The 26,212-nt window shown below is 41.6% G+C and overlaps 1 protein-coding gene and 1 long non-coding RNA gene across 2 annotated transcripts; one reads left to right on the top strand and one right to left on the bottom strand.

The window, feature by feature from the left end:
• Window positions 1–7,268: 7,268 nt before the first annotated feature.
• Window positions 7,269–20,144, bottom strand: LOC138983889 (uncharacterized). Its single transcript, XM_070357222.1, has 4 exons — window positions 19,678–20,144; window positions 17,862–17,977; window positions 11,356–13,272; window positions 7,269–9,112 (listed from the first exon to the last, which is right to left on the bottom strand). Exons 1-4 carry the CDS (start codon window positions 19,946–19,948, stop codon window positions 7,424–7,426), a joined length of 3,993 nt encoding a protein of 1,330 aa, XP_070213323.1. The 5' UTR covers window positions 19,949–20,144; the 3' UTR covers window positions 7,269–7,423.
• A 69-nt stretch (window positions 20,145–20,213) lies between these two features.
• LOC138945492 (uncharacterized) lies at window positions 20,214–25,502 on the top strand. The gene is made up of 3 exons (XR_011449015.1): window positions 20,214–20,328; window positions 24,704–24,822; window positions 25,484–25,502. It is a non-coding gene; the product is annotated as an uncharacterized lncRNA (long non-coding RNA).
• Window positions 25,503–26,212: the final 710 nt, after the last annotated feature.

Below are 26,212 nucleotides of genomic sequence, written 5' to 3'. Positions count from 1 at the left end.
ACTTTGTGTGCAGACTCTCCTCGGTGTTCGAACACCCCCGTGTGTACACGCAAGCACAAAACCAAGTGCGCACGAAAAAGATCCGGTAATCCATGTCAGAGTTCGGTGGGTTATAGAAACACGAAAATACCCAGCATGCTTCCTCCGAAAACGGCGTATGGCTGCCTAAATGGCGGGGTAAAAAACGGTCATACACGTAAAATTCCACTCGTGCAAAAAACACGAGTGTACGTGGGAGTTTCAGCCCACGAACGAAGAAGAAGAAGAAGAAGAAGACGCCCGTTTTTAACCGCTTGCCGACTTCCCTTTATATCTTTATATAATAAACCGTCCCGGCATAGATCGTCGTCCTCCCGAACAAAATTCTTTGTATGTCATCGAGAATAGTAGGTAAATCCTTTCGTGCAATGACGTCAGCGCCTTTCGGCGATTGGTCAATGCATTTCGTAGCCAGACCACAGCATAATGTCGGTCACGCTTGAAATTATCGCTACTCAAGTTGATATTGCTTTCCAAACGTATACAAAGTGAACGGGAGCATAGGGTCAGTCATAACTTAACTTGCCTCGAACAGTGAGATAAAGAGAAAAGTACACAAATACGAACGGAGAGACTCGGAAACTCGAGTTGAGTCAACTGATACTGATACCCATGCTCGAGAACTCAAGTGTAATATATGAAGTTAAAGTTAAAATCTCCGTTGCCTACAGTGCATAACTATTGAGAACTGTTCCAGCGGGACAATTTCTCCAGAATTACCGTCAAGTTTTAGTTTTCACGCTTAGTATTTCGTGTGCCTCGATAGCAGGGTCGGCACGTGGTGCGTTTGCCTCCAGTTCATTTCATTTCAGTCCAGGCGGTCTCGAGTTCGAGTCCCGTAAAGGGAGAGACTTTTGTAAAACAATTTTTCCCAACATTTTTCTTCTTTTCTGAAATCTATATTTCTTGTATTCTATTCTTTTTGATTTATCACAAAGGTTTTGAGTCGTGTATTGAAAATCGAATTATATTGCGTAACAGCTCTCCCAGAATCCCGTATTCTATTTTTAGTACGGAATATCCCCAAGAAAAGGTCAGAGGGCATAATTATGTATCACCGCGTGTCGACTGATAGTAATGATAGTAGAATACTTCTAGTATAATAGACTTCTGATTTTATATAACTAAAATTGGTGGTCCTATATGCCGGGTGCCGTGTGTGTGTGTGCGTGAGCGTGTGTGTGTATGTATGTGTGTGTGTGTGTGCGTGTGCGTGAGCGTTTGTGTGTGTGTGTATGAGAGACGGGCAAAGCCTTCCGGCGAGTGATGTAGGCGTGTGTGCCTTATGTGTCTGTGTGTCCCTCTGTGTGTGTGTGCGTGTCGGTGTGTGTGTGTGCGTGTGTCATTGTGTCAGAGTGCGCGCACGTGCGCATACCGGCGTCAGTTGTTATGGGGGCGAGGACGCCCCCATTCTATACGGATAGTTTCGAGGTTGACCATGGGCAGCGCCATTTTGTTGTGAAATACGTCATCAGTTTGTGTACACAGGAAGTTGTGACATCCGTCACCCTATGGGAGGGGTGACGTCAAAATTGTTCATCTGTAGAAAGTTGTGAAATCCGTCACCCTATGGGAGGGGTGACGTCAAAATTGGTCATCACAGAGTTTGTGTAACACAGGAAGTTGTGAAATACGTCACCCTATGGGAGGGGTGACGTCAAAATTGTTCAACAAAAACATGATATGTCGCTTTGTGCAGGGTCAACTGCAACAAACTCAAACCGAGCCATTCATACCTAACTGTATTTGAGTGACTTATATACCCGACATTTTTATTTCTTATTTTTAGCACAGGTGTAGGAAAAATCATGAACCAAAATGTTATTTATTTTCTAATTTAACATTTTTTTTACAAATATGACCATGGTCTTTTAAACATACAGTGACATTAAACATTGTTATGTTAAAAAAAAGAAAAAAGAAAAAAAGCTTTTGTGCACAAATCAGAAAATACATTGTACATTTTACCTACAGGCCAAACCGTGAGTGTCTGTGGCAAAGCCCGACCCAGGAAATTGCACTGATCTAAATTGTCAAGAACAGGCGCTTGCATTTGGATGTGTCCAATGATAGTAGGTTTGGTTGTGATCAATCAGAATAATGTAGGAATAAAAATGTATGACAGTTTAGTATGATGACATGTAATTCACATATGCTGAAATATGATATTATACATCATGTAATATTATTATGGCTGTTGCCATGACCATGAAACCCAACAAAGGTTTAATGTAATGTAATTCAAAATACCAAAACCGAGCACCTATTAATCTCGTCTTTGCGCGTGAAGATTGAGGCCGTCTGCCAGTAGCGGTTAGGTCATACAGTGGAACCCCTCTCTAGCGACCTTTAAAATGTTGACAAAAATCGGTCCTTGTGGAGGGGGGTCCTTACAGAGGGAGGGGGGCGGAGTCAGGGGGCCACAAAGAAAGTCAGATTTAAAAAAAAAAGAAAACAGAGAAGTTTGAGTTGCTGACGACCGTTCCCTCTGAAAGCAAACTGCTTCGATTTCATGTTTGTCCTTGGTGTCCACCAGTTCTGGTGCATGTACTACCCTGGCCAAGTTTCCTCTCAAGACATCAAAGAGACCGCCCCAGTATACTCTACAGCCTCTGGGCGAACCACCTCTCATAGCTAAAACTGGGTCAATGACCCCTGGGAAGAAGGTCAGTGTCTATAAAATTTTACTCCTAGGCCTGCGGCCAGGGGGGGGGGGAGTATACCGGTACCATTTGAGAATCAGACCAAATGAGAATTGAACCATTTGAGAACATCCTTTTTTTTCAATCACTACATCGAAGGCCTGCGGCCCGGGGTTCACATGGGTTGGTTTGTTTGTTTGTTTCAAACCCACACCCATATACACACATTTCCCATTTAAACCATTTGTCGGCCCCCTGTCGATATTTATCGACTAAGTTCCTTGTTTCAGTTGCTATGCGCCGTTCAGCTTCAACTGAGTGCATGCGGGCCACAGTGTATTATTCTGGCCGGTTTGGAGCTGCGGCACTAATTCACGGCTCGCTGTAGCTGCATTTACGAGCTGCACATTTTGTTTGTTTGTTTGCTTAACGCCCAGCCGACCACGAAGGGCGAGTCAGGGCGGTGCTGCTTTGACATATAACGTGCGCCACACACAAGACAGAAGTCGCAGCATAGGCTTCATGTCTCACCCACTCACATTATTCTGACACCGGACCAACCAGTCCTAGCACTAACCCCATAATGCCAGACGCCAGGCGGAGCAGCCACTAGATTGCCAATTTTAAAGTCTTAGGTATGACCCGGCCGGGGTTCGAACCCACGACCTCCCGGTCACGGGGCGGACGCCTTACCACTAAGGCCAACCGTGCCGGTTGAGCTGCACATGATGGGATAGTTTTACTTATTTAGGGAACCATCATTTTGTCCCCAGCGGTAAAGTGAGAAAACCCCAACACTCAGTGATTTCAATTAGCTAGGTACTGCTTGACCCGGCCGCATTCGTACTTTTGGGGGTGAGTAACTTAGTCAAGTTTTAGCAGCAGGTTCGGCCGGTAAATAACTGCCGAGTGCACAAGTTGGAATGCATGCACTCTGCGACAGCAAAAGGTGTGTGCATTGATTTGAAGAACATACAGATTTTGTTTGTCTGCTGTCTTCAGCAGCTGCGCCATATCCGACAAAGAGGTCGAACGAAGCATTTTCAGAGCGTAGTGCGAGTAACCCCAGAACCGCGCCGCGCGCCCAAAGCACGTGCACAACCAGAGGGTTCCAAGACGGGCCATTCCAGGAAGTCATTAAGGGCCACCAGCGAGTCAAGAAATAAACTAAACCTTCCAAAGTTTGCATGCAACTCGGCAGGTACGGGCACAATGCCTCCATAATGCTCCAGTAATGGACCTCCCCTGTTCCCTGTGCCAGGCCAGACAGCGTTCCCCGACTAGAAGAGGTCGACTTTGGCGCAGTTAAAAGCTGCCAAGATGTTCTGGGCTACTGACGCGCTGGTCTGGAATATCTTTGATTAAAGGCACAATCTTTCTCGCGAAAACAGGTCGGCTCAACCTTTCAGGTCTCGCCAGGTTTTAACGTGGGGTGAGAACGTCCTTCCGCTAAGACACATACCAAAAATCAACATCCTAGCTGACTGCTTCCTGTGCAGGGTGAGAATTGTCTGATGAATGACCCTAATTGTGTCCTGTGCAGAAAGCACCCCGGCGACTGTTGCTTTTGGTATATATCATAATTTGTTTCAAAGTGGAGGGATGGCCAATTCTCAGATGGTGACTCGACTCGTTTACACGGCAAGGACTGTGCCTTCAAGGTGGGGGGTCACTAAAATACTTTGTGCCATACTCATGCAGAACAGTGCAAACGGACCCCAACTTGAAGAGATCACATTTGCACCACTGAAATACTTGGAAACCACTCGCATGCAGAACAGTGCAAACCGCAGCGAACTTGAAGCGATCACATTTGCACCAAAATACTTGGAAACCACTCTCATGCAGAACAGTGCAAACGACAGCGAACTTGAAGAGATCACATTTGCACCACTGAAATACTTGGAAACCACTCGCATGCAGAACAGTGCAAACCGCAGCGAACTTGAAGCGATCACATTTGCACCAAAATACTTGGAAACCACTCTCATGCAGAACAGTGCAAACGGCAGCGAAATTGAAGCGATCACATTTGCACCAAAATACTTGGAAACCACTCGCATGCTGAACAGCGCAAACGTCCCCCAACTTGAAGAGATCACCTTTTGCACAGTTAAGGGGGAGATCACCAAATACTTGGTTACCAAACTCATCCCTTTAAAAATGTTCACGTGTCTTCATTTGTTCACCAATCTTCTTGAGTTTGGTACTGTTATGTTTCTAATAAAACAGAGTTTCTTTCTGGCATCATGCTCCTTGTTTGAAAATCGACGAAAGGTGCTAATGAATTAGAGAACTAGCTACACCACATTAGGCCCATCCCTTCAAAAAAGGTCTTTCTTTCTTTATTTGGTGTTTAACGTCGTTTTCAACCACGAAGGTTATATCGCGACGGGGGAAGGGGGGAGATGGGATATAGCCACTTGTCAATTGTTTCTTGTTCACAAAAGCACTAATCAAAAATTTACTCCAGGGGCTTGCAACGTAGTACAATATAATTATTACCTTACTGGGAGAATGCAAGTTTCCAGTACAAAGGACTTAACATTTCTTACATACTGCTTGACTAAAATCTTACAAAAATTGACTATATTCTATACAAGAAACACTTAACAAGGGTAAAAGGAGAAACAGAATCCGTTAGTCGCCTCTTACAACATGCTGGGGAGCATCGGGTAAATTCTTCCCCCTAACCCGCGGGGGGCCTTCAAAAAAGGTTCTGACTTGCTAATGTAACGGTCTACATAGGTTATCTCATTGGTTATCTCCTTGGATCTAGCTTCTCCTTAGTGATCTGAGGAAGATATGCAATTTGAAAAGAAAGTGTATGGGGCAAATTGAAAAGGAAAGAAAAAGAGAGAAAAAAAAAAGAAAAAAAAGGCACACAAACAAGAACAACAAACAAACAAATTCATTGGTACCCAAAACAACATCTTGAGAAATAACCACACATGCACCATTGTGTGTATGTGTGTGTGTACCTGTGTGTGTGGCAAAGTAGCTTGTAAATGGAAGCACAAAAGAAGTAAACTGATTCACAACTATAGCCAAATCAGAGAAGAATAACAGTGAGCAAATTCGAGCTTATGACAAGTTCTTGCACACACACACACACACACACACACACACACACACACACACACACACACACACACACACACACACACACACTCACATCATTGGATAAAAAGTGAACATAATACTCTTTGTGTCAAAACCACTCTGTAACTGCTTTATGAAGCCATCTTGCAAACTCACAACACTTGATAGGAATTGTAGGCTCGACATGTCAAACACCAATAACTACTTAAACTGAAACAGTAACACTGTGCAAATTGTTGACAGGCTGTATAATACATGCACAACCACTTCAACCCCCCCCCCCCACCCTCCAGTCAGCTTATCTTTACCACATCCCAATTGCACACCCAATTTTTGGGTAAGAATGGAAACAAAAAAGAAAGTCAGAAAGAAATCAAGAACAAAAGAAATCTTTTTTTGAAGCTCGAGTGGCTCATTTGACAAAAATCGTGAAAGAAAAAAAGCAGAGAGAAACCATGCCTGAAAACAATGTTTGTGTTGAGATCCCTGGAGAACACTAATTTCGCAAAGACTACACATCTTTCTTTAACAGTACAATCCATATCTAAGCACAGACTCACACTGTTTCACTACACAAAACACGAAGAAGTCAAGACTTCTCATATAAATGTAAAACTCTGTAATCATACTAATGATCCAGAAATCTTCCAGTACTTGACAATCATGCCATATAAAAAATAAATAACCTTTGGCAACAAAATACGTAATTGTATCACTGTCAGTGTTCCACTTGATCCGTAAAATTGATCAATAATACATTGAGGTTAAGAAATGATTTCTTCATAAATTAACTATAAGTAATTAAATCTTAAATCAAATAAATTTGAGGACGAATATCATCAATAACAATGCCATGTAACTAGAAATACACGACAATAGGGATAAGTGCGTTTTGCTGAACAAGGGAGGTCATTATTGTAAATAATTAATATTCTGGACATTAAGTTATCATGGGTATTCTCCCCTTATCAAGGCATCGAGTAAAATTAATGGCAAAAACGCTCTTAAACCATAAAACACTTTTAATGTTAGAATAGGATTAAATTGTTTTTATCTTGTGATCACACACACACACACACACACACAAACATTGTTTGATGAATTAATGATCGCAACTAAAGCCTTCACTAGCAATACACCTTTGCTATGAATTAATGGTAAAATACTGAATTGATATTATAAGTGAGGAAATAAAAACTAACCAGTTAAGACTAAAGTCGCCAATGTTTTTAGAGAGTGACGTTAAAAAAACGATTGGCAATGTGTTGGCGCTTGCCTCAGTGTCTGGGGTGCTTTCTCTGCCACACCAGGGCCCTTGAAAATCTTAAGAGTTATTTCTGGAAAGCGCCTATTCACATGAAAGAGAATTATAACTAGATATAAAACGGAACAAAAAATATATATTCAATAGGCACATTGGTTCCACAAAATACCCCCAAACAATACCCCCCCCCCCTACCCCCCCCCCCCCCCCCCCCCCTAGTTTCTTTTAAAGAAAGTTCCCTCTCTCTATGCACAGACACTCTCTCTCTTCTGCCAAGCTGAGCTCCACATGCTTCAGTTCCTGACTTTGTTGAAGCCACGACTGTTCATGCACACATATACATGTATGAAGACAGTCCAAGTGAGACCAAAACAAATCAGTAAAACCCACTGATAAGCGATCGCCTACTCTTCTTGCCACTGCTGCCCTTTCCCCCTGAAAGAGATTTTGGTGATGGTGAAGCGTTTGTTGCTGACAGCTGGGATTTTAACGTCTGAGGTATTGAGAAAGGGCTGCTTATTGGGGAAAAAGGAGATGTCTTCATCTGTGGAGTTGTCACCGTTTTTACAGACGATAGTGACTGCAATTTTGCTGGCGATGGGGTTACACTTCGTTGTACCTGAAGTCGAGCTAGTAATGGACTGACACTTTGCTGTTTTAAATGTTTTTCTGACATAGTGTGAATACCTTGTAAAGGAGGTGCTGGTCTCTTTACTGGTGTTGTTCTGATTTCTGCTGACTTGGACGGAGAAGACAATGCACCAGGGGAAGCTCCCCTTTGCCTTACATCTGCAGACAAGGACACTGCAGTGGTTGGAGAACTGAAAGGAGAGAGTTTTCGAGATGACTTGCTAGACCGTCTACGACCTACACTTGGTGATTGACGACCCATCGGCAAAGGTGACAGAAACATTGCATCCGAGTCACTCGAGTCAGCTGCTTCCTTCCTCTGCCCCTCCTGCTGTGTGGAAGTCAGAAGCGGAGAAAAACATCCAATACTCTGGGAATTGAAAAACTCATCATCATCATCAACAGACTGAGATGAAGACAAGCGTGATCTTTTGAGTTTCAAACGTGATTTTGAACCCTGTGACTTGGACATTAGACTCAGAGACTGAGTCTCGTCATGCTGTTTGTGTGGAGCGGTGGATTTCTCCGACTTCCTTGTAGATTTTGAAGAAGGCACTTTGAATTCTCCAGTGTTTTTCAAACCAGCTGACACAGGCACGGCCACAGGCTGGTTTGAGGTGCGAGACTCCAGTATCTCCTTTGTCTTTGATGAAGCTTTGCTGCCTTTTGACACATCTGATTCATCCTCAGAAGATTGCTGCGATAATAACACTGAGCGTTTAGACTTCTTCACTTTCTTTGCAGCGGATAAAAGCAAAGGAAAATTCAACAAAGAATCAGAGCCAGCATCAGAAACATCAAAGAATGTATCATCATCATCTTGAGACATACTCTCTGAAGCACAAAGGTCTGCAATAGATCTGATAGCTTTAGAAGAACGTGACTGGGGCTGAGCGCCAAACTGTGGACTGACAAAAACACCCTCGTCTTCCTGAGATAAACTGTGGGATTTTTTCAAGGTTCCAAGAGATGACCAGCTCGGCCCTGATTCAGACATATCAAAAGAACTGAAAAACTCATCATCATCAGCCTGAGAGACGTTATGTGGAGCTTCTGTAGGCAGCTCCTCCTCTTCCTCTGAGAGGTCCAAACTCTTGTCCACCTTCTTACTACCTGGTGGTGGGGTGTTTTCACTTTCACTGTCAGAATCAGAAAAGAACTCTCCGTCGACAAAATCCTGAGAAATGGTGACTGGCTTTTCTGTCTCTCCGCCTCTGGACATGACCTCCTGAATGAGAGCATTCTGACGCAGATGTTCTTCGCTGTTGAACACACTGTGTTCTGGAGGTTGAGTGGAAGTGGAAGCTGCAGAACTGCTTCTGTTGGTGACACTATCAAGCTCATCAGCTTTAGCTTCTCGTCGCTTCCTCCTGTTTTCACGTGCTACTCGCGTCTTCTCCTTCAGCTCCTGCAGCAGCTTGGTGCGCAGCTCCTCCTGAAAACGTAACCATGACAATTAACTTTGAAATGAGAAAAACACTACAGGTAAAACTCCAGTAGTGTTATAACCTAAATCAGGGATGGCCGAATCTCACAAATTTAACTCGCCAGCCGGGCGAGTAACCGCAAGAAAGTCGCTAACCCATCACAAATTTCACTAGCTGGTTACATACCAAACACACAAAAATACAACAGTGCGGATATAGTATGAATCACTGGCAGGTTTTATTTCAATAGCGGTGATATGATGGAAAACTGGGCTGCAGTCAGTGATGCATAGTCTTTCTCAGTTGGTATCTTGTCTGGCTTTTCTTTTTTTTTTTTGGGGGGGGGGGGGGGGGGGGGGTGATACTATTCTTCGCGCAAGTTGCACTCAAACTGTGAGCAATTTAAGTTTTGTGCGACTTGATATTTTCCAACTTCAGTTATCTTGTTCCAGTCAAAAATGCGTCCTTTCTGTCTTTCCATGTTCTTGAAAATATTTTACAAAATAGAACCCACCATCGTCTCCCCCATCGAACTCCGACCACACGCCAGTGTTCTTTGAATTATCAATCTTTTTTGTTTCAATGGCACATTTTTTACTCGCCCCTGGCGACCGGGCGAACGATTTGGCCATCACTGCTAAAATACGTTAGAAATTGAACACACCAAGACTGAAACTTCTTACTTGTGAAAGTGAAACTGCATTTTGAAGCAATTTTACAGTGTAACTCAGGTAAAAAAGAGATAATTAGTTCAGTGTTTGTACCCTACAAAATTGATTAATTATGAACAGACTTTTCCTGGAACAGGCTGAACTTCTTTAACCCAGTGTGGGATTTTCAGTGGGGCGACCACCCCCAACCCAGCGCGTCCCCGGGAGGCGGATAGGGATATGAAGACATGCCGCTTGCGGCCGCGGACCAAACTGGCGGTGTTTCCTACCAGGGTGGAGTGGGGTAGCAGGCGGCACTGCTACTCTCTTCAAAATGCTCCATTGCCCTTCGACGGCGCGGGACTCATCCAATGCGATTATGGGCGCATTAAAACCCTAGCTCCGGGTGGGATCCCGGCAAATCCTCCCCCCTGTGCTCTCAGGGTAGGACGTATGGGCCATGAGCTAAGGGTGAGGTAACCCCAACAGAAACCTCGAGTGCTGAAGACGGAGGTACTGGGCTGCACGGCGCACTCTAACAAACCATGGTACCACGCATCAACGCCAACCATTACACCATCAGATAGAAGCGACACTCATGGCGCTTGCCCACTGAGGTCCCTCCAGGGTGAGGCAGCGCCGGGCTCCAAGCCTCAAAGGAGTCCAACCTCAGCTACTGGAGGTCCTTCTCGTCCGTCTTGCTGCGCCAAAAAGAGTAGACAAGACCTGGAAGCCACGACGTCATTCGTCTCGCAGACTAACCTGATGGTGTGACGGCGAACGCAAGAAGAAGAAGAAGCAGAACAGACTTTTCTGGGATAAAGCAGATACACCGTCATATACATGCACCCTCTCTTTTGGAATCTCTGCAGTAAATGTACTACACTGAAATGTCTCAATACCAATTCCTGTGCACGAGTAACTAGTAAGCAAAAGAAAAAAAGAAAAGAAATAAAAGGTACTGGAGTCAAAACATTTCTAAACTATAAACATTCTTGAGTAAATTCACTCCACATAAATCATTTGCCTAATCATGTGTCACTCATCTTTCCGAATTCTAGTACAGGTAATTTCTACATTAGTGCTGCAGTACGTATAAGTTACAGCTCTGTCCATCCATGATATCGCTTGGTATTTTGTCAAGACTGGGTCAATGAATATGATGTCACTCGAGGCTCTGCCGAGAGTGACTTCATTATATTCATTCACCCCGTCGAGACAAAATACCATGCGATACCATGGATGATTCGTAGCTGTAACGTATATATATATGGCATGACCAAAGTAAGGAGAAGTTGTAGAACTATATTTTGTGTCAGTCTTGGCAAGGCGCAGTTTTAACACTACGCTGGAACGCTGAAGAAGAAGAACACTACGCATGAATAAACGTTAAGTGATAACGTTGTGCAGGTGCTACCCACGTGCTGCAGCTGTAAATTGAGTTCAAGTTTTCCATTTACTTGTCACTGCGGCTGCACAAGTTATTTTGCCTAGGTCAAGGCCGAACTTTAGGCCTACGGAGAAATATCGCTGGATATTTTCTCACTAGAATAACAGAGACAAAGAAGGGAAGTCATGCTATATGCTATATATATACATACCCGCTGTTGTACAGCCTCTGCAAGGTCAGGGTCTCCTTTCATCAGTTTGAGCAGAACACCAGCATTGGCATCGGCAGTGTAGCTCTCCACAGGAGGTGCAACGCCATCTAAACATGACTGGTCCTTCTCTGTGCCGTCAGTTCTGTCTTCCTGCTCACTTTGTGCACGTTGCAGCAGGGACATGGAAATCGGCCTCCTCGAGGTCGTCTGGCTGTTGACGTTCGCATGGTACAGTTTACAGGTTGCACAGAGCACTCTTTTCTCTTGTGTAGAATCTGTCCATAGACCCTCTGTGCTGTTAGTGTCACCACAAAGCGAACACATTGTGCCTGCCTTACCTGTTAAAGCTGTTCCAAGATTGTCCTCACCATTGTTCATCTCACGCATATTCTCCTCTTTCCTATTCTTCCTTTCATGTCGTAGCGAAGAGTCAACCCGTTTCTGCACACGCTGAACCCACGACCTCACGTGACATTGAACATCTTGGTGAATGCAGTTATCTCTATGCCCGTGGGGTGGGACACCTGTTTTACGTGCAACACGCAGGTTCTCTGGCTTTGAGTACTGCTGGAAGAAAACCTCTCCGTAACAGTCTGCTTGGTAAGTCACCAGTGAATCGGGTTTCCAACCACTCGCAACTGCCACACCAGCAAGTGAGACTTCAGCACGTTCATGTAAAACGGACAAGTCTGCATCACCTAAGAAACAGTTGTAGCGATCTGTATCACTGATGTCACTAATCTTTGACAGTCGCCAGGGGTTGAGAAGCATTGTGGCTGCATGCCCACTTCCATGATCAAAAGGATAGCACATGACTTCAGCCGGGTACTGACTACCTGCCAAAACCACCCCACTCTGCACTGTACTGTCTGTAGCATAGTCTGTAGAGACTAAATACTGCAGCGGTCCTTTCAAGTCTGGGTACCACTGCATGACGGGTGTGCCTGAGAAGCGCTGGTCCACCAAAAACAAGCAGTGACTGGTGGCCACAATGTGCAGAGGTGAAGTTTTGCTGTGAAGGTGAGCACCCATGATGCTCTCTTTTTTGTGGACGAGTTGACTCGGTAAGGCAAAAAGGTCGACAGAGTTGCGAAACCCATCACGGTGATCCCACATCTGCGCTGCTGTGCGATCAACCAGGACGACGTGTCGAGGATGAGATGCGTAGTATGCATGATGCCAAGGATCAGAGCAGGCAAACCTAGGAAAGCGCTGCAACGTCCTCTGTATGCCTCGCTCAGCACTCCAGATGCACACAGTGCCACCGTCTGTGCAGAACAGACTTTCCCCTGGAAGGTAGGGGCTGATGCAGAGCGATGTCGGAAGCTCTTCGTCTTCATGAAAGTTGCAGGAACCAAGGAGTTTAAACTTCAACTCAGCGTCAAACACCTTTCTGTGATCACTTGTGTGTGGACTTTGTCGTTGGAAGAGACTCTGAGTTCCGCCTTCCCAGTCCTTCCCTGTTTGGGATGAAATAGCTGATGGCACAGAGAATACGGAAAAGGAGTCTTCGTGTCTCACGCCTACATAGATCTGATTGTGTACACACTCGGCGTGAACTTGAAAAGCACTCTCAACCCGCTGTTTTGTTAAGACCTGAGATGCCAAGATGTGTGAGTCAGATGGAGATACCTGCGTCAGCATCAGTCTATTTCGCTTGTCTCCTGAAGCATGAAACAGCAAATGACTGCTATCACCATTGTGAACGTCACTGACACAAGCGAGCAAGCCTCCGCTGTACTTGGGGTTATAGGATTTAAACATAGGCCTCTGGGAGAGGTCTGTGTGTCTGTTAACCACACGGCGAACACTCTCTGGCAAGTTTCCCTCCAACGTTCGCAACTGAAATGGAGACAGATTCTCAGGCTGGTTTGTCTCGTCCAGCGTCCGTTTGGCCGTCCAGAATGTCTTGCTCCACTTCAAACAGAACAGGGATGAAATAGTCAGTGATTAAATTGTGTCATACTCATAGTCTGGCATAAAGGATAAAATTTTAGAATACTCAGCCGTTATCTTTTTAACTTAAAACTTTCACAATCAAATCAATTAATCTGCAAGCAGTAAAAAGAACAAGAAGAGCAAACGCTCGATCGAGTCACTTTCGCAGTTCTGAATATTATATGAGGCATCAGATGGACAGGAAGAAATTGCTATTCACAACACAATACAGATGTAAATAATTTGATGTAAAGAATAATCCTATAAAGTTTGAATCAAATCCGATGAATAGTTTCAGAGATATGATATTTCAATTTTTTTCCTTCAAAAAGGTCAAAGGTCACCAAAGCAGACGTCAAAGTGTAGAGGTCACTGGGAGTCACGTTCACATAAAATTTGAGCCCGGTCACTTTTATAGTTTCCGAGAAAAGCCCAACGTTAAGTTGTGTGTTGCCGAACAGAAAAGGCTAGTTATCTCCCTTGTTTTTCTGATAACGTTCGTAAAAGGCTACAGATGTAAATACTTTGATGTAAAGAATAATCCTACAAAGTTTCAATCACATCCGATGAACTTTGTCAAAGATATAAAATGTCTAATTTTTCCTTTGACGCTGACCTGTGACCTTGAAAAAGGTCAAAGGTCAACGAAACCATCGTTAAAGTGTAGAGGTCATTGGAGGTCACGACTAAACAAAATATGAGCCGGATCGCTTTGATAGTTTCCGAGAAAAGTCCAACGTTAAGGTGGTGTCTACGGACGGCCGGCCGGGACGGCCTGCCGGCCGGCCGGCCGGCCGGCCGGCCGGACAGACTAACACTGACCGATTACATAGAGTCACTTTTTCTCAAGTGACTCAAAAAATAAAATAATAACAAGTCGCGTAAGGCGAAAATACAATATTTAGTCAAGTAGCTGTCAAACTCACAGAATGAAACTGAACGCAATGCCATTTTTCAGCAAGACCGTATACTCGTAGCATCGTCAGTCCACCGCTCATGGCAAAGGCAGTGAAATTGACAAGAAGAGCGGGGTAGTAGTTGCGCTAAGAAGGATAGCACGCTTTTCTGTACCTCTCTTTGTTTTAACTTTCTGAGCGTGTTTTTAATCCAAACATATCATATCTATATGTTTTTGGAATCAGGAACCAACAAGGAATAAGATGAAAGTGTTTTTAAATTGATTTGGAAAATTTAATTTTGATAATAATTTTATATATTTAATTTTCAGAGCTTGTTTTTAATCCGAATATAACATATTTATATGTTTTTGGAATCAGCAAATGATGGAGAATAAGATAAACGTAAATTTGGATCGTTTTATAAATTTTTATTTTTTTTTACAATTTTCAGATTTTTAATGACCAAAGTCATTAATTAATTTTTAAGCCACCAAGCTGAAATACAATACCGAAGTCCGGGCTTCGTCGAAGATTACTTGACCAAAATTTCAACCAATTTGGTTGAAAAATGAGGGCGTGACAGTGCCGCCTCAACTTTCACGAAAAGCCGGATATGACGTCATCAAAGACATTTATCAAAAAAATGAAAAAAACGTTCGGGGATTTCATACCCAGGAACTCTCATGTCAAATTTCATAAAGATCGGTCCAGTAGTTTAGTCTGAATCGCTCTACACACACACACACACACACACACGCACACACGCACATACACCACGACCCTCGTTTCGATTCCCCCTCGATGTTAAAATATTTAGTCAAAACTTGACTAAATATAAAAAGGTGTGGGTATTAACACTCTCAACAGTTTAAAACTTACAGAAGTGATCAGAAGAAGAGCAATTTCAACTTTGAAGCTTTTATCAAGTGATAAAACAGGGATGAAATAGTCAGTGGTTAAATTGTTGTGTCATACTCATAGTCTGGCATAAAAGATAATACTTTAGAATATTCAGCCGTTATCTTTTTAACTTAAAACTTTCACAATCAAATCAATGAATCTGCAAGCAGTAAAAAGAAAAATTAAAGAGAATATAATAACAAGTCGAGTAAGGCGAAAATACAACATTTAGTCAAGCTGTCGAACTCACAGAATGAAACTGAACGCAATGCAATTTTTCAGCAAGACCGTATATATATACTCGTAGCATCGTCAGTCCACCACTCGTGGCAAAGGCAGTGAAATTGACAAGAAGAGCGGGGTACAGTAGAAGTAGAACTCCCCCTTAGCGACCCCTCTGTTTACGACCACCCCCTTTTTACGACCGATTTTGCTACCACGGATGCATTCTACTATATAATGAACCCCCAGTGAACGACTCACCCCAAAACGCGACTTACGACCGAGCTTTTGGGGATGAATTACGACTTTCGCGCATTTGTAGTCGAGCAGACGAAAACAATACATGGCGGCTCTTGCTCCTCGACGAGAAAAAAAAATCTCGCGCACGATAGAATCCGCGGCGACTTCCTTAGGAGTCGGGAAGACGCAAATCCTGTGTATCGTCAAGGATAATGACCCAAAACGCGACTTGCGACCAAGCTTTTTGGGATGATGTACAACTTTTGCGCATATTTCGAGCAGACGAAAACACAACATGGCGGCTCTCGCTCCTCCAACTATCGCGAGAAGAAATAAAACGAAATCTCGCGCGCGCGAGATCCTGATACATCCGGGTTTTTTTCTGCACGCTATCTTGTCACGACGACTGTCTTGTTGACAAATGAAGATTCGCGAAAGAAAAAGAAAAGCGCCGACTCTTGAGTAGAGAGCTAATAAAGTAATCGCAAATCGAGCGAAGTGGCAATCCGCGGCGACTTCCTTGGGAGTCGGGAATACAAAAATCCTGTGTGTCGTCAAGGATAATGACTCGGTGTTATCTAGATGGTGAGAAGGATAGCGAAGCGAAAGTACGCCAAGAGAGGAGCCTGTACGAAGACCTCAACGATCGTGGTCAAGTTTAGCGATGCAAAGCGACGAATCATTCATATGAGCGGAAAGATGATTCGGGAGAAAAGTCGTTATGCTTTCTATCGAGTTAGGACATTCGGATTTTACTGGTTGCGCCATAATGTCAAATGTGCTTCACTCAGCGGGGAGCGAGCATTACGCCATGAGTAAATTTTCTTTGAAATTTGAGTTCAAGTTGTTCTGCTGTAATGTGTTTGGGTGTGTGTGTGTGTGTGTGTGTGTTTTAATATGACAGTAAACTGCAACTGTGTGTTTGTGTGTAAACATGACAGTACATACACTGCAACCAAATTCATGACCGACCGGCCAAAAACTCAAACCCCCCTTTTAAGACTCCCCCTTTTTACGACCTAATTTTCAAGGTTTTTCCAAAGTCGTAAACAGGGGGTTCTACTGTAGTAGTTGCGCCGAGGATAGCACGCTTTTCTGTACCTCTCTTCGTTTTAACTTTCTAAGCGTGTTTTTAATCCAAACATATCATATCTATATGTTTTTTGAATCAGGAACCGACAAGGAATAAGATGAAAGTGTTTTTAAATTGATTTCGAAAATTTAATTTTGATCATAATTTTTTAATTTTCAGAGCTTGTTTTAAATCCAAATATAACATATTTATATGTTTTTGGAATCAGGAAATGATGAAGAATAAGATGAACGTAAATTTGGATCGTTTTATAATTGTTTTATTTTTTGTTTACAATTTTCAGATTTTTAATGACCAAAGTCATTAATTAATTTTTAAGCCACCAAGCTGAAATGCAATACCGAAGTCCGGCCTTCGTCAAAGATTGCTCGGCCAAAATTTCAATAAATTTGATTAAAAAATGAGAGTGTGACAGTGCTGCCTCAACTTTTACAAAAAGCCGGATATGACGTCATCAAAGACATTTATCGAAAAAATTAAAAAATAGTCCGGGGATATCATTCCCAGGAACTCTCATGTAAAATTTCATAAAGATCGGTCCAGTAGTTTAGTCTGAATCGCTCTACACGCACAGACAGACAGACAGACACACACACACACGACCCCCGTCTCGATTCCCCCTCTATGTTCCATTTAGTCAAAACTTGACTAAATGTAAAAAGGTGTGGGTATTATTATTAACACTCTCAACAGTTTAAAACTTACAGAAGTGATCAGAAGAAGAGCAATTTCAACTTTGAAGCTTTTACCAAGTGATATATATTTATCAAGCGTACAGACAGACTTGTTTCATTATGACTATGAGATTCTAGGCAAAATGTAGGGGTTTTATTTGCTTTTAAAACAATCTTACAGGGCAGCCCTGAAAGTCCAACAAATGGTGTACTAGCCTTTGGCAAGTGATTCTGAAAATTTACTAGCCAGAGAGCAAACTGTACTTGCCAAACCAACAATTTGTTTCAGCAACTTTACACGCATTTGGTGAGTAGATGAACATTTCTACTCGCCAGTTACATGTTTCTACTCGCCATGGCGAGTAGAATACTCGCCACTTTTAGGTCTGCAGGGTGGATGGGGGAAGGGAGTAAATATTTTCATAACACTTACAGCTACACGTTAACTTGCAAAAAATCACACAGTTATGTCAAAGTTTTCAAACATTTACAAAATTCTGCACCATCATATTAATTGGAAGCTATTAATTGTTCCCTTACTGTAACTCCTTGTTTCAGGGATGCAGAAACTTGTCCCAAAGACCTTGAAAATTTCATCACTTTTGCAGGGAGCTCTGGGAGTCCGCTGATGACAGCATCACAAAAGGTGTAGCGCACTGTTAAAAGAAAGAAAGGACATAAACTAATGAACAAACAGATTTATTTATTAATAAATAACTGTCAAACAGTCAAGCAAAGCATTAAAAAGACTAAATTCAGATGAGGGTAATATCACAAAATTTTTACATACAAATTAAAACAATAACAAATAATTTCAATGGCAATTAAAACAGAATACAATATAATGCAGCACCAGAAACCAAAACACATTTCTTGTTGTTTTTTTAAGGCAAAAAAAAAAAAATTGTCTGTTTCTGGTCACCCGACCGACCCTAAATTTCGGCGCCGACCCTAAACTTTTTTTTTCCAAACTCAAAATTTAAAAAAAAATTTTTGGTGGTAAAGGACAGGGTGAGAAAATGAACAACAAAAACGTGTGAAAACGAAAGTCCGCTGACGATTTGTAAATGTGTTGAGTGTCTTGTCTCTATGTATAGTGAATCCAGTCTCTTTGCGCGATTTTTAAAGTTAGTTTTATTGGTCTACATTTGGGGTAAAAAAAATAAAAAAATAAAAAAAATAAAAAAATCCCTACCTACCGACCCTATTTTTTTTAGCCATGTTACCAGAAACAGACAATTTTTTTTTTTGGCCTAATCACAAAAATGTAACTGTTCTGCATTCTAAAAACAAATCTTGGTCAGAACTTTGCAAAATGTTAACTGCACAGTGCAGTATGGAATTTACAAATTACAGTACATGTATCACCCTCATCCGTCTCCATTCTCCTTTGCAAGTCACAGTGGCTGCTATTTGGCCATCCGAAAATGTGCTTGTCTGTACTAGGGTTACGCCACAATGTCAATTTATAGCTCTATTCTACTTGGCTGTACTACTAGTACAGCTCCCCCCCCCCCCTTTTTTAAAAATTGTTTTTGTTAAAAAGACTTTTCTATTTCAGAATTGCTGAGAACTGTACCCACAGAATACGCGCTATATAAGCTTCCTATTGATTGATATAAGGCCAACAAAAAAATAGGTCTGTTAACGGTAACATAGGCCAAAAAAATAGGGTCAGTAGGTCGGGATCTTTTTTTTTTCCCCCAAATGCAAAAAAAAAGTCTAGGGTCGCGCGAAAAAAATAGGGTCGGTCGGGTTACCGTAAACAGACTATTTTTTTTTTGGCCTAACCACAGTAATTAACCTCGTTTTTAAGACCATGGTTTTCACAGATTTTTGCTTGTCGTAAAAGGGGGGTTTCACTGTATTGTCTTGGTGGAAAACAAATGCACGACGAATAGTACCAAAACAAAAGCAAGACAAGATGCCAGCTGCAAAAGACTATTATTATTAATCGCTGACCACAGCCCAGTGGTCGATCGTATCACCGCTATTTCACGTGTAAAAATAAACCTGACAGTCCATCATACTGTCAGTGTCACCGTTTCATAATTTTTGTGTGTGACATATATAACGGGCTAGTGAAATTTCTGACGGGCTAGAGACTTTCTTGCGGTTCCTCGCCCAGCTGGCGAGTTACATTTGAGATTTGGCCATCCCTATCAATACAAAAAAAGATCAGTACTCGAACAGGACAGAGTGGCTGTGTTAGATTACGCTGTCAAAATGGCGGAAAAATAGGTGCCCATCTCCTGTGGCTAGATGTCAACACCATATAATTTGTAAAAACACTCTCGGTCTCTGCTCCCTGTCAGTGACAGTGTCACATCTTTCGAATCAAGTCCATCAAAATCACCTTTAACAGGTGTGGCTGACAGGGGAATTGTCGGCATCTCAGCACACAAATGACGTCTATCCTGATCCTTCTCATGTTTTCGTTGAGCAATATAGACGGGCTGAGAATGTGACTGTGACTGTGCATCATGTGCAGAGTCTGAAAACTCAACATTCACGTGTCCATAGCGACCAAAGTCTTGGAAAACCACGTTAAAATTCTTTCTGAAAGGGTCCTGCAATCCAGCAAGACGTCTGTTACAGTCGCTGGGAAAGTAAACAGGAAGGTCCATTTTCTATTCACGAGATGGCTGTTTTTCTCGCAAACCATGTGCCCGGAAGTTGTTCAAAGGGAGATCACCCTGGAGATTGTTCAGGAATGTCTCGCTAAATTAAAATATTGTGCATGGTTTAAGTTACAAAAATTAAAAATGTGACTACCATAATATTTCATTATACTAAAGTAAAAATAAAAACTAATGGAAATCTTCTTGGGTCACATTTCTTTGTTAATACTCAAAATGTAATATTCTTGTTCAGCTTGATTTTTAATTGGCGTGAACGCATTGTTATAGGTCGCTTCATTGTTCTCTTCAAAGTACGAAAAGTGTCTGGTACGAACCCCAGAGTCAGCGTGAAAACCAACGAATCAACATGAAAGTAAAAATCAAAAGTAAGCGCATGCCACACAGGTTCAATGTATTCTTCTACTCTATTCGTTGCGATATTGTGCTTTTGCTTGGCATGCTGAAGCAATGTTGTTCTATCTTTTTCTCACTCTCACTCCCCAGCAAACATTACATCGTCACGGATGCGAAAAATCTACCGCAGATTTCTGCACTCGTATCGAGCGCGTCACGCATGCCAAAAAAAGGCAAAATTCTACCGCAGATTTCCGCACTCCAGTCGAGTGCGTGTCGCACATATCTCAGCCTGTCTCTCCTCTCTCTCTCCCCCCCCTCCCCCCCTCTCTCTCTCTGAGTCTGACTCTCTCCTCTTGAAGTTTCATTTTTTTCTCTCTCAAACATAAAACATATGCAGCTAAGAAATGAAGGACAAAACAGATTGATATTAATCTAATGGAGTGCTTAAATAAATTAAAATGAAATTTTTCATTACAGGAACTGAACCAAATTATATTACAGGGTTTCATTTACATTTTACTAGTGCGCCCTGCTCCATTGGCGCATTAAATCTGAAAATGTCCCATCACAATTCCCTTCAGTGCATCAAAGGGTGCATTGAGATACATACCACTGTGCCACCAAATGTACACTTTACATCGGATCACACACACACAGATAACACGATATAGCGGCACCATTTTGCATCTTGAGTCAAAACGCGTACAGGCCTCTTTGGTGCTTCTTGCTTTAGACTGTGTCCCATCGGAATTTGGTTGAGGGGGACAAATGTCCCATTGCCTTTTTCTCCTGTATTAAAAACAAAATTGTTTTGTTTATTTATACTGTGGACACTAACTCAGTAACTGACTAAGTTCTAGTTCATATAAAGAGAAAATTAATTTGACATTTTGAGTATCCAGATCATTATCTTGAACTGGAGTCTTGTACATATATTCAACACTTATTTATTCAGTGTTGCACTTGCTGTTGCAGTAGCATCATATCTGACACTGACAGAAGTCACTTTTTAATTTAGTCAAGTTTTGACTAAATATTTTAACGTAGATGGGGGAATCGAGACGAGGGTCGTGGTGTATGTGTGTGTGTGTGTGTGTCTGTCTGTGTGTGTGTGTAGAGCGATTCAGACCAAACTACTGGACCGATCTTTATGAAATTTTACATGAGAGTTCCTGGGATTGATATCCCCAAACGTGTTTTTTCCTTTTTTTGATAAATGTCTTTGATGACGTCATATCCGGCTTTTCGTGAAAGTTGAGGCGGCACTGTCACGCTCTCATTTTTCAACCAAATTGGTTGAAATTTTGGTCAAGTAATCTTCAACGAAGCCCGGACTTCGGTATTGCATTTCAGCTTGGTGGCTTAAAAATTAATTAATGACTTTGGTCATTAAAAATCGGAAAATTGTAAAAAAAAATAAAAATTTATAAAACGATCCAAATTTACGTTCATCTTATTCTCCATCATTTTCTGATTCAAAAAACATATAAATATGTTATATTTGGATTAAAAACAAGCTCTGAAAATTAAATATATAAAAATTATTATCAAAATTAAATTGTCGAAATCAATTTAAAAACACTTTCATCTTATTCCTTGTCGGTTCCTGATTCCAAAAACATATAGATATGATATGTTTGGATTAAAAACACGCTCAGAAAGTTAAAACAAAGAGAGGTACAGAAAAGCGTGCTATCCTTCTTAGCGCAACTACTACCCCGCTCTTCTTGTCAATTTCACTGCCTTTGCCATGAGCGGTGGACTGACGATGCTACGAGTATACGGTCTTGCTGAAAAATGGCATTGCGTTCAGTTTCATTCTGTGAGTTCGACAGCTACTTGACTAAATGTTGTATTTTCGCCTTACGCGACTTGTTAATTTATGAACTCGAACACGGGGACTTACTTTAATAATAACATCAGTTCATTTACAAAAGTAAACATATTAATTAAAAAGGCGGTGGCTGGAGAACAGACGAGTTGGATAATGACCTCCCCGGCTCCAGAACGTGCACCCTCGACAAGCTACCAAATAAATTTGGTTCCTTTTAGTTTTATTCCAAGGACCATTGAGTCTTTCATAATAAATGTTTTAAAGTTAAATGCAAAGAACTGTTGTCCTTGTTTTGTTAGAGAAAGATAAATGTATGGAGATCAGTTTTAGACTCAGAAAGACTCGGTGTATCTCCGCCACAGGATGATCATGAGCGACTGACCGAAGCGAGAGATGCAGTTCGCTAAATCATGTGTCAGCACTGTCGAAATAAGTCAATGCGAAGCAGACAGTTTATGGTTTGTTATAACTGAGAAAAAGAGTTTAAAACAGGAAAATATATACAGGTTGAAAGATACCCTCTGTGCTATTAGGCAAAAAAAAAAAATTAGGTGTGGTTACGGTAACATAGCCAAAAAAAATAGGGTAGGAAGGTAGGCAATCACTTTTTTTTTTTAAAACTTTTTTTTCTAATGTGTACAAATTAAACCTACTTGACAGGGAAATAAGTGTGCGACTCGAGCGCTGTCGCTTTCATTGCGTTTTGTGCACTCGTTGTTTTTTTTTTTTTTTCTTTTTTGACAAATGTAATAAAAAGTTATAGGGTCGGCCCCTAAAAATAGGGTAGGTCACCTATTTTTTTTTTAGGCCTTACTCTATAGATGCACACTGTCAGTGTTAGGGTCGTCAAAAAGGAGGGTATATTTTGAGAGCTACTGGTGACTGTTGGCACCCGAGCCACTCCGTATTAGGCACACAAAAAAAAGTTGTATGTTTCTGGTCACCCGACCCTACCTAGTTTTTTCCCGCCGACCCTAGACTTTTTTTATTGCATTTGTAAAAAAAAAAGCGTCAAAACGAAAGTAACAGACGGCAGACGACACAAGGGGGATAACCCCGCATCCCTTGTGTCTCATTTGTTTTGTAATGTGTTGTCTTTCTCTTTGTATAGTAAGTCCAGTCTCTTTGCGTCACTGTATAGTTATTTTCTACCCTGACCGACAACAAAAAAAACACACACAAAATCAAAAATCCCTACCTACCTACCCTATTTTTTGTAGCCATGTTAGCAGAAACATACAACTTTTTTAAGTGCCCAGAACTTGAAATTTTGTTTTTATTCAAACTTGATGTAACTAAAAGACTCTTTCTGTTTCATTTGCTGTCTGTGGCCGACTCTTTCTGGACAATCGCTGCAACTGTTTTCAGGGTAAGTGCACGGTTGGCCTAGTGGTAAGGCGTCCGCCCCGTGATCGGGAGGTCGTGGGTTCGAACCCCGGCCGGGTCATACCTAAGACTTTAAAATTGGCAATCTAGTGGCTGCTCCGCCTGGCGTCTGGCATTATGGCGTTAGTGCTAGGACTGGTTGGTCCGGTGTCAGAATAATGTGAGTGGGTGAGACATTAAGCCTGTGCTGCGACTTCTGTCTTGTGTGTGGCGCACGTTATATGTCAAAGCAGCACCGCCCTGATATGGCCCTTCGTGGTCGGCTGGGCGTTCAGCAAAAAAAAAAAAAAATAATAAAAATGTGTTTTTTACAAGTAATGTAAGAGCAATCTCTGTGTGTCACGATGAAATTATATAAATTATAATTCATAAATATGTCAGTGGCGCTACCAACTGCATTAACAAGGCGAAATATCTATTGAGGCAAACATCTGTAGGTTTGTATAACCATATACCTGCAGTATGTTAAAGGATTTGTTTTTAACAAGAAGCTCTATAGAATATAACAGACATCATGTGCCTTTCTAGACATTCTGGGGAGACAACAATGATCATGGTCTTGTTCTTAGTGAACGTTGAAGACCTGAAAAGTGAAAGTAAAAAAAGTTTAAAAACAACTCAAAAACCAAGGTGACAATAGTTAGACCTGTATTGAAAAAAATATGTGTGTAGGTCCAAATGTCCTGGCCAAAAAAAAAGGAGACCTCCTACATCACATGTCAGATCATTTGTACTGTTATTGTTAATCATAACAATGTGCCCAAAGAAAAACGCATACATGTGTTAATGACTAAAGGTTGATCGAGGCTTGAGAAAAACACTAAAGCTGTTTTGTTTGTGCTTTTTCATCCAAACCTTCAACATGAAATCCTCATTTTCAAATCAGACTTTTTTTCCTTCTAATAATAAAAGGCTTCTTTTAATAGATTTATCAAGTAATTTTTTTCTACCAAAATTCAACTTGGAGAGCTTTTGTTTGGCCTCTAACTTGTTCAGTTTCTTGCTACAGCTGCATCAATTTATACAGGGCAGAAGTATTGACACATTCAAAGATAAATTCCTTCCTCATGCATACACACCATTTTACATTATCATTTTGTTGTGTTAATTGTTTGCAAAACTTAATTTATTAATGCTATGTCAACTGACTTGATTTTACTTTTCTACCAATATTACTTGTGCAGCTGGACAGCTGTGGCTTCCTGGCGGTGGGTTGCAAATGACGACCAGTGTGGAATCTGTCGCATGTATTTTGACGGCTGCTGTCCGGACTGCAAGCTGCCAGGAGACGACTGTCCTCTAGGTTAGCTGATTGTTTCTTACAAAAGGGCACAGTGGTGTAGTGGATAAGACATGGGCCTCCTAATCGGAAGGTCGTGAGTTCAAATCCCGGCTGGGGCCGCCTGGTTGGTTAAGGGAGGAGATTTTTAGAATCTCCCAGGTCAACTTACGTGCAAACCTGCTGGTGCCTTATCTCCCTTCGTGTGTACACGCAAGACCAAGTGCTAACGGAAAAGATCCTGTAATCCATGTCAGAGTTCAGTGGGTTACAGAAACACAAAAATATGTAAAAACCCACTCGTGAGTGTACAAGAGTTTGTTTCTTACATTTAAGTATTTGGCTTTTTCTTGTATATCATTTTGTTTTTGTTCCAGTTCCACTTTTTCTGAACTCAACTACAAAATGATTAATTTTTTTAATTTTTATCATGATTATAATTTTATTTAGTTTTGTCTAACTCGTTGACTGTGAATATGACCGTGAAAGCTCTTTGCTTATGTGTGTGTGTGTGTGTGTGTGTGGTGTATGTGTGGTGTGTGTGTGTGTGTGTGATCGCTTGTGTGCGTGTATGTGTGTGTTTTATTATCATTATTTTTTAAACTGACTTCAATTTTTGTTTTTTTATTTTAACCTCCCTTTTGAAGCTACATGTATTATCAATTTGTTCTCTTCTGTGTTTCAGTATGGGGTCAGTGTTCTCACTGTTTCCACATCCACTGCATCGTCAAATGGCTGAATTCCCAACAAGTTCATCAACCTTGTCCTATGTGCCGACAAGAGTGGAAGTTTAAAGAATGAACAAGCCTTGTGCCGTTGGAGTGACTGATGCAGAATTTTTGTTTTATTTTTTTGTATATATATGTGAGAGATCATCCTTTGCAACTCTGAAGTTCAATCCAGTGCAGCCAGGCATTTTCTGGTGTGAATGAGCAACATCGGAAGTAAATGTCATCCAGAAAGCAGAGGTCTGTAGAAATCGTATGAAATGGATCAAAGCATGGAAGTCCAATTACCAGTTTCAATCAAATCTACATAGTCTGTGTTTATATTCTCACAGATACACAGATCCAGGAAAGATAGCTATGCAGTGTGTCAAATCTACAAAGTCTGTTTTTATATTCTCACAGATACACAGATCCAGGAAAGATAGCTATGCAATGAGTGGGTCAACAATAATAATTTAGAAGGGCACAGTGGTAAACACAGGTTTTCTATACATTCTATTTGGAAAACTGCACTGCATGTCCAACAATAAACTCCCCCTCCCCTTGCCCCCCCCCCCCCCCTCCCCTCCTCAAATTAGGAACTTAAACCTACAAAACGAAAACAAAGCAACTTCAAAAATGATAAAGTTGTTTAGTCTTCTAAAGTGAACATTCTGCGTTTTTATTTACTGTGTGAAGGACAACCA

The sequence above is a fragment of the Littorina saxatilis genome, linkage group LG1, assembly GCF_037325665.1.
Source record: "Littorina saxatilis isolate snail1 linkage group LG1, US_GU_Lsax_2.0, whole genome shotgun sequence".
NCBI lineage: Eukaryota > Metazoa > Mollusca > Gastropoda > Littorinimorpha > Littorinidae > Littorina > Littorina saxatilis.
This window is presented reverse-complemented; position numbering and strand designations above follow the sequence as displayed.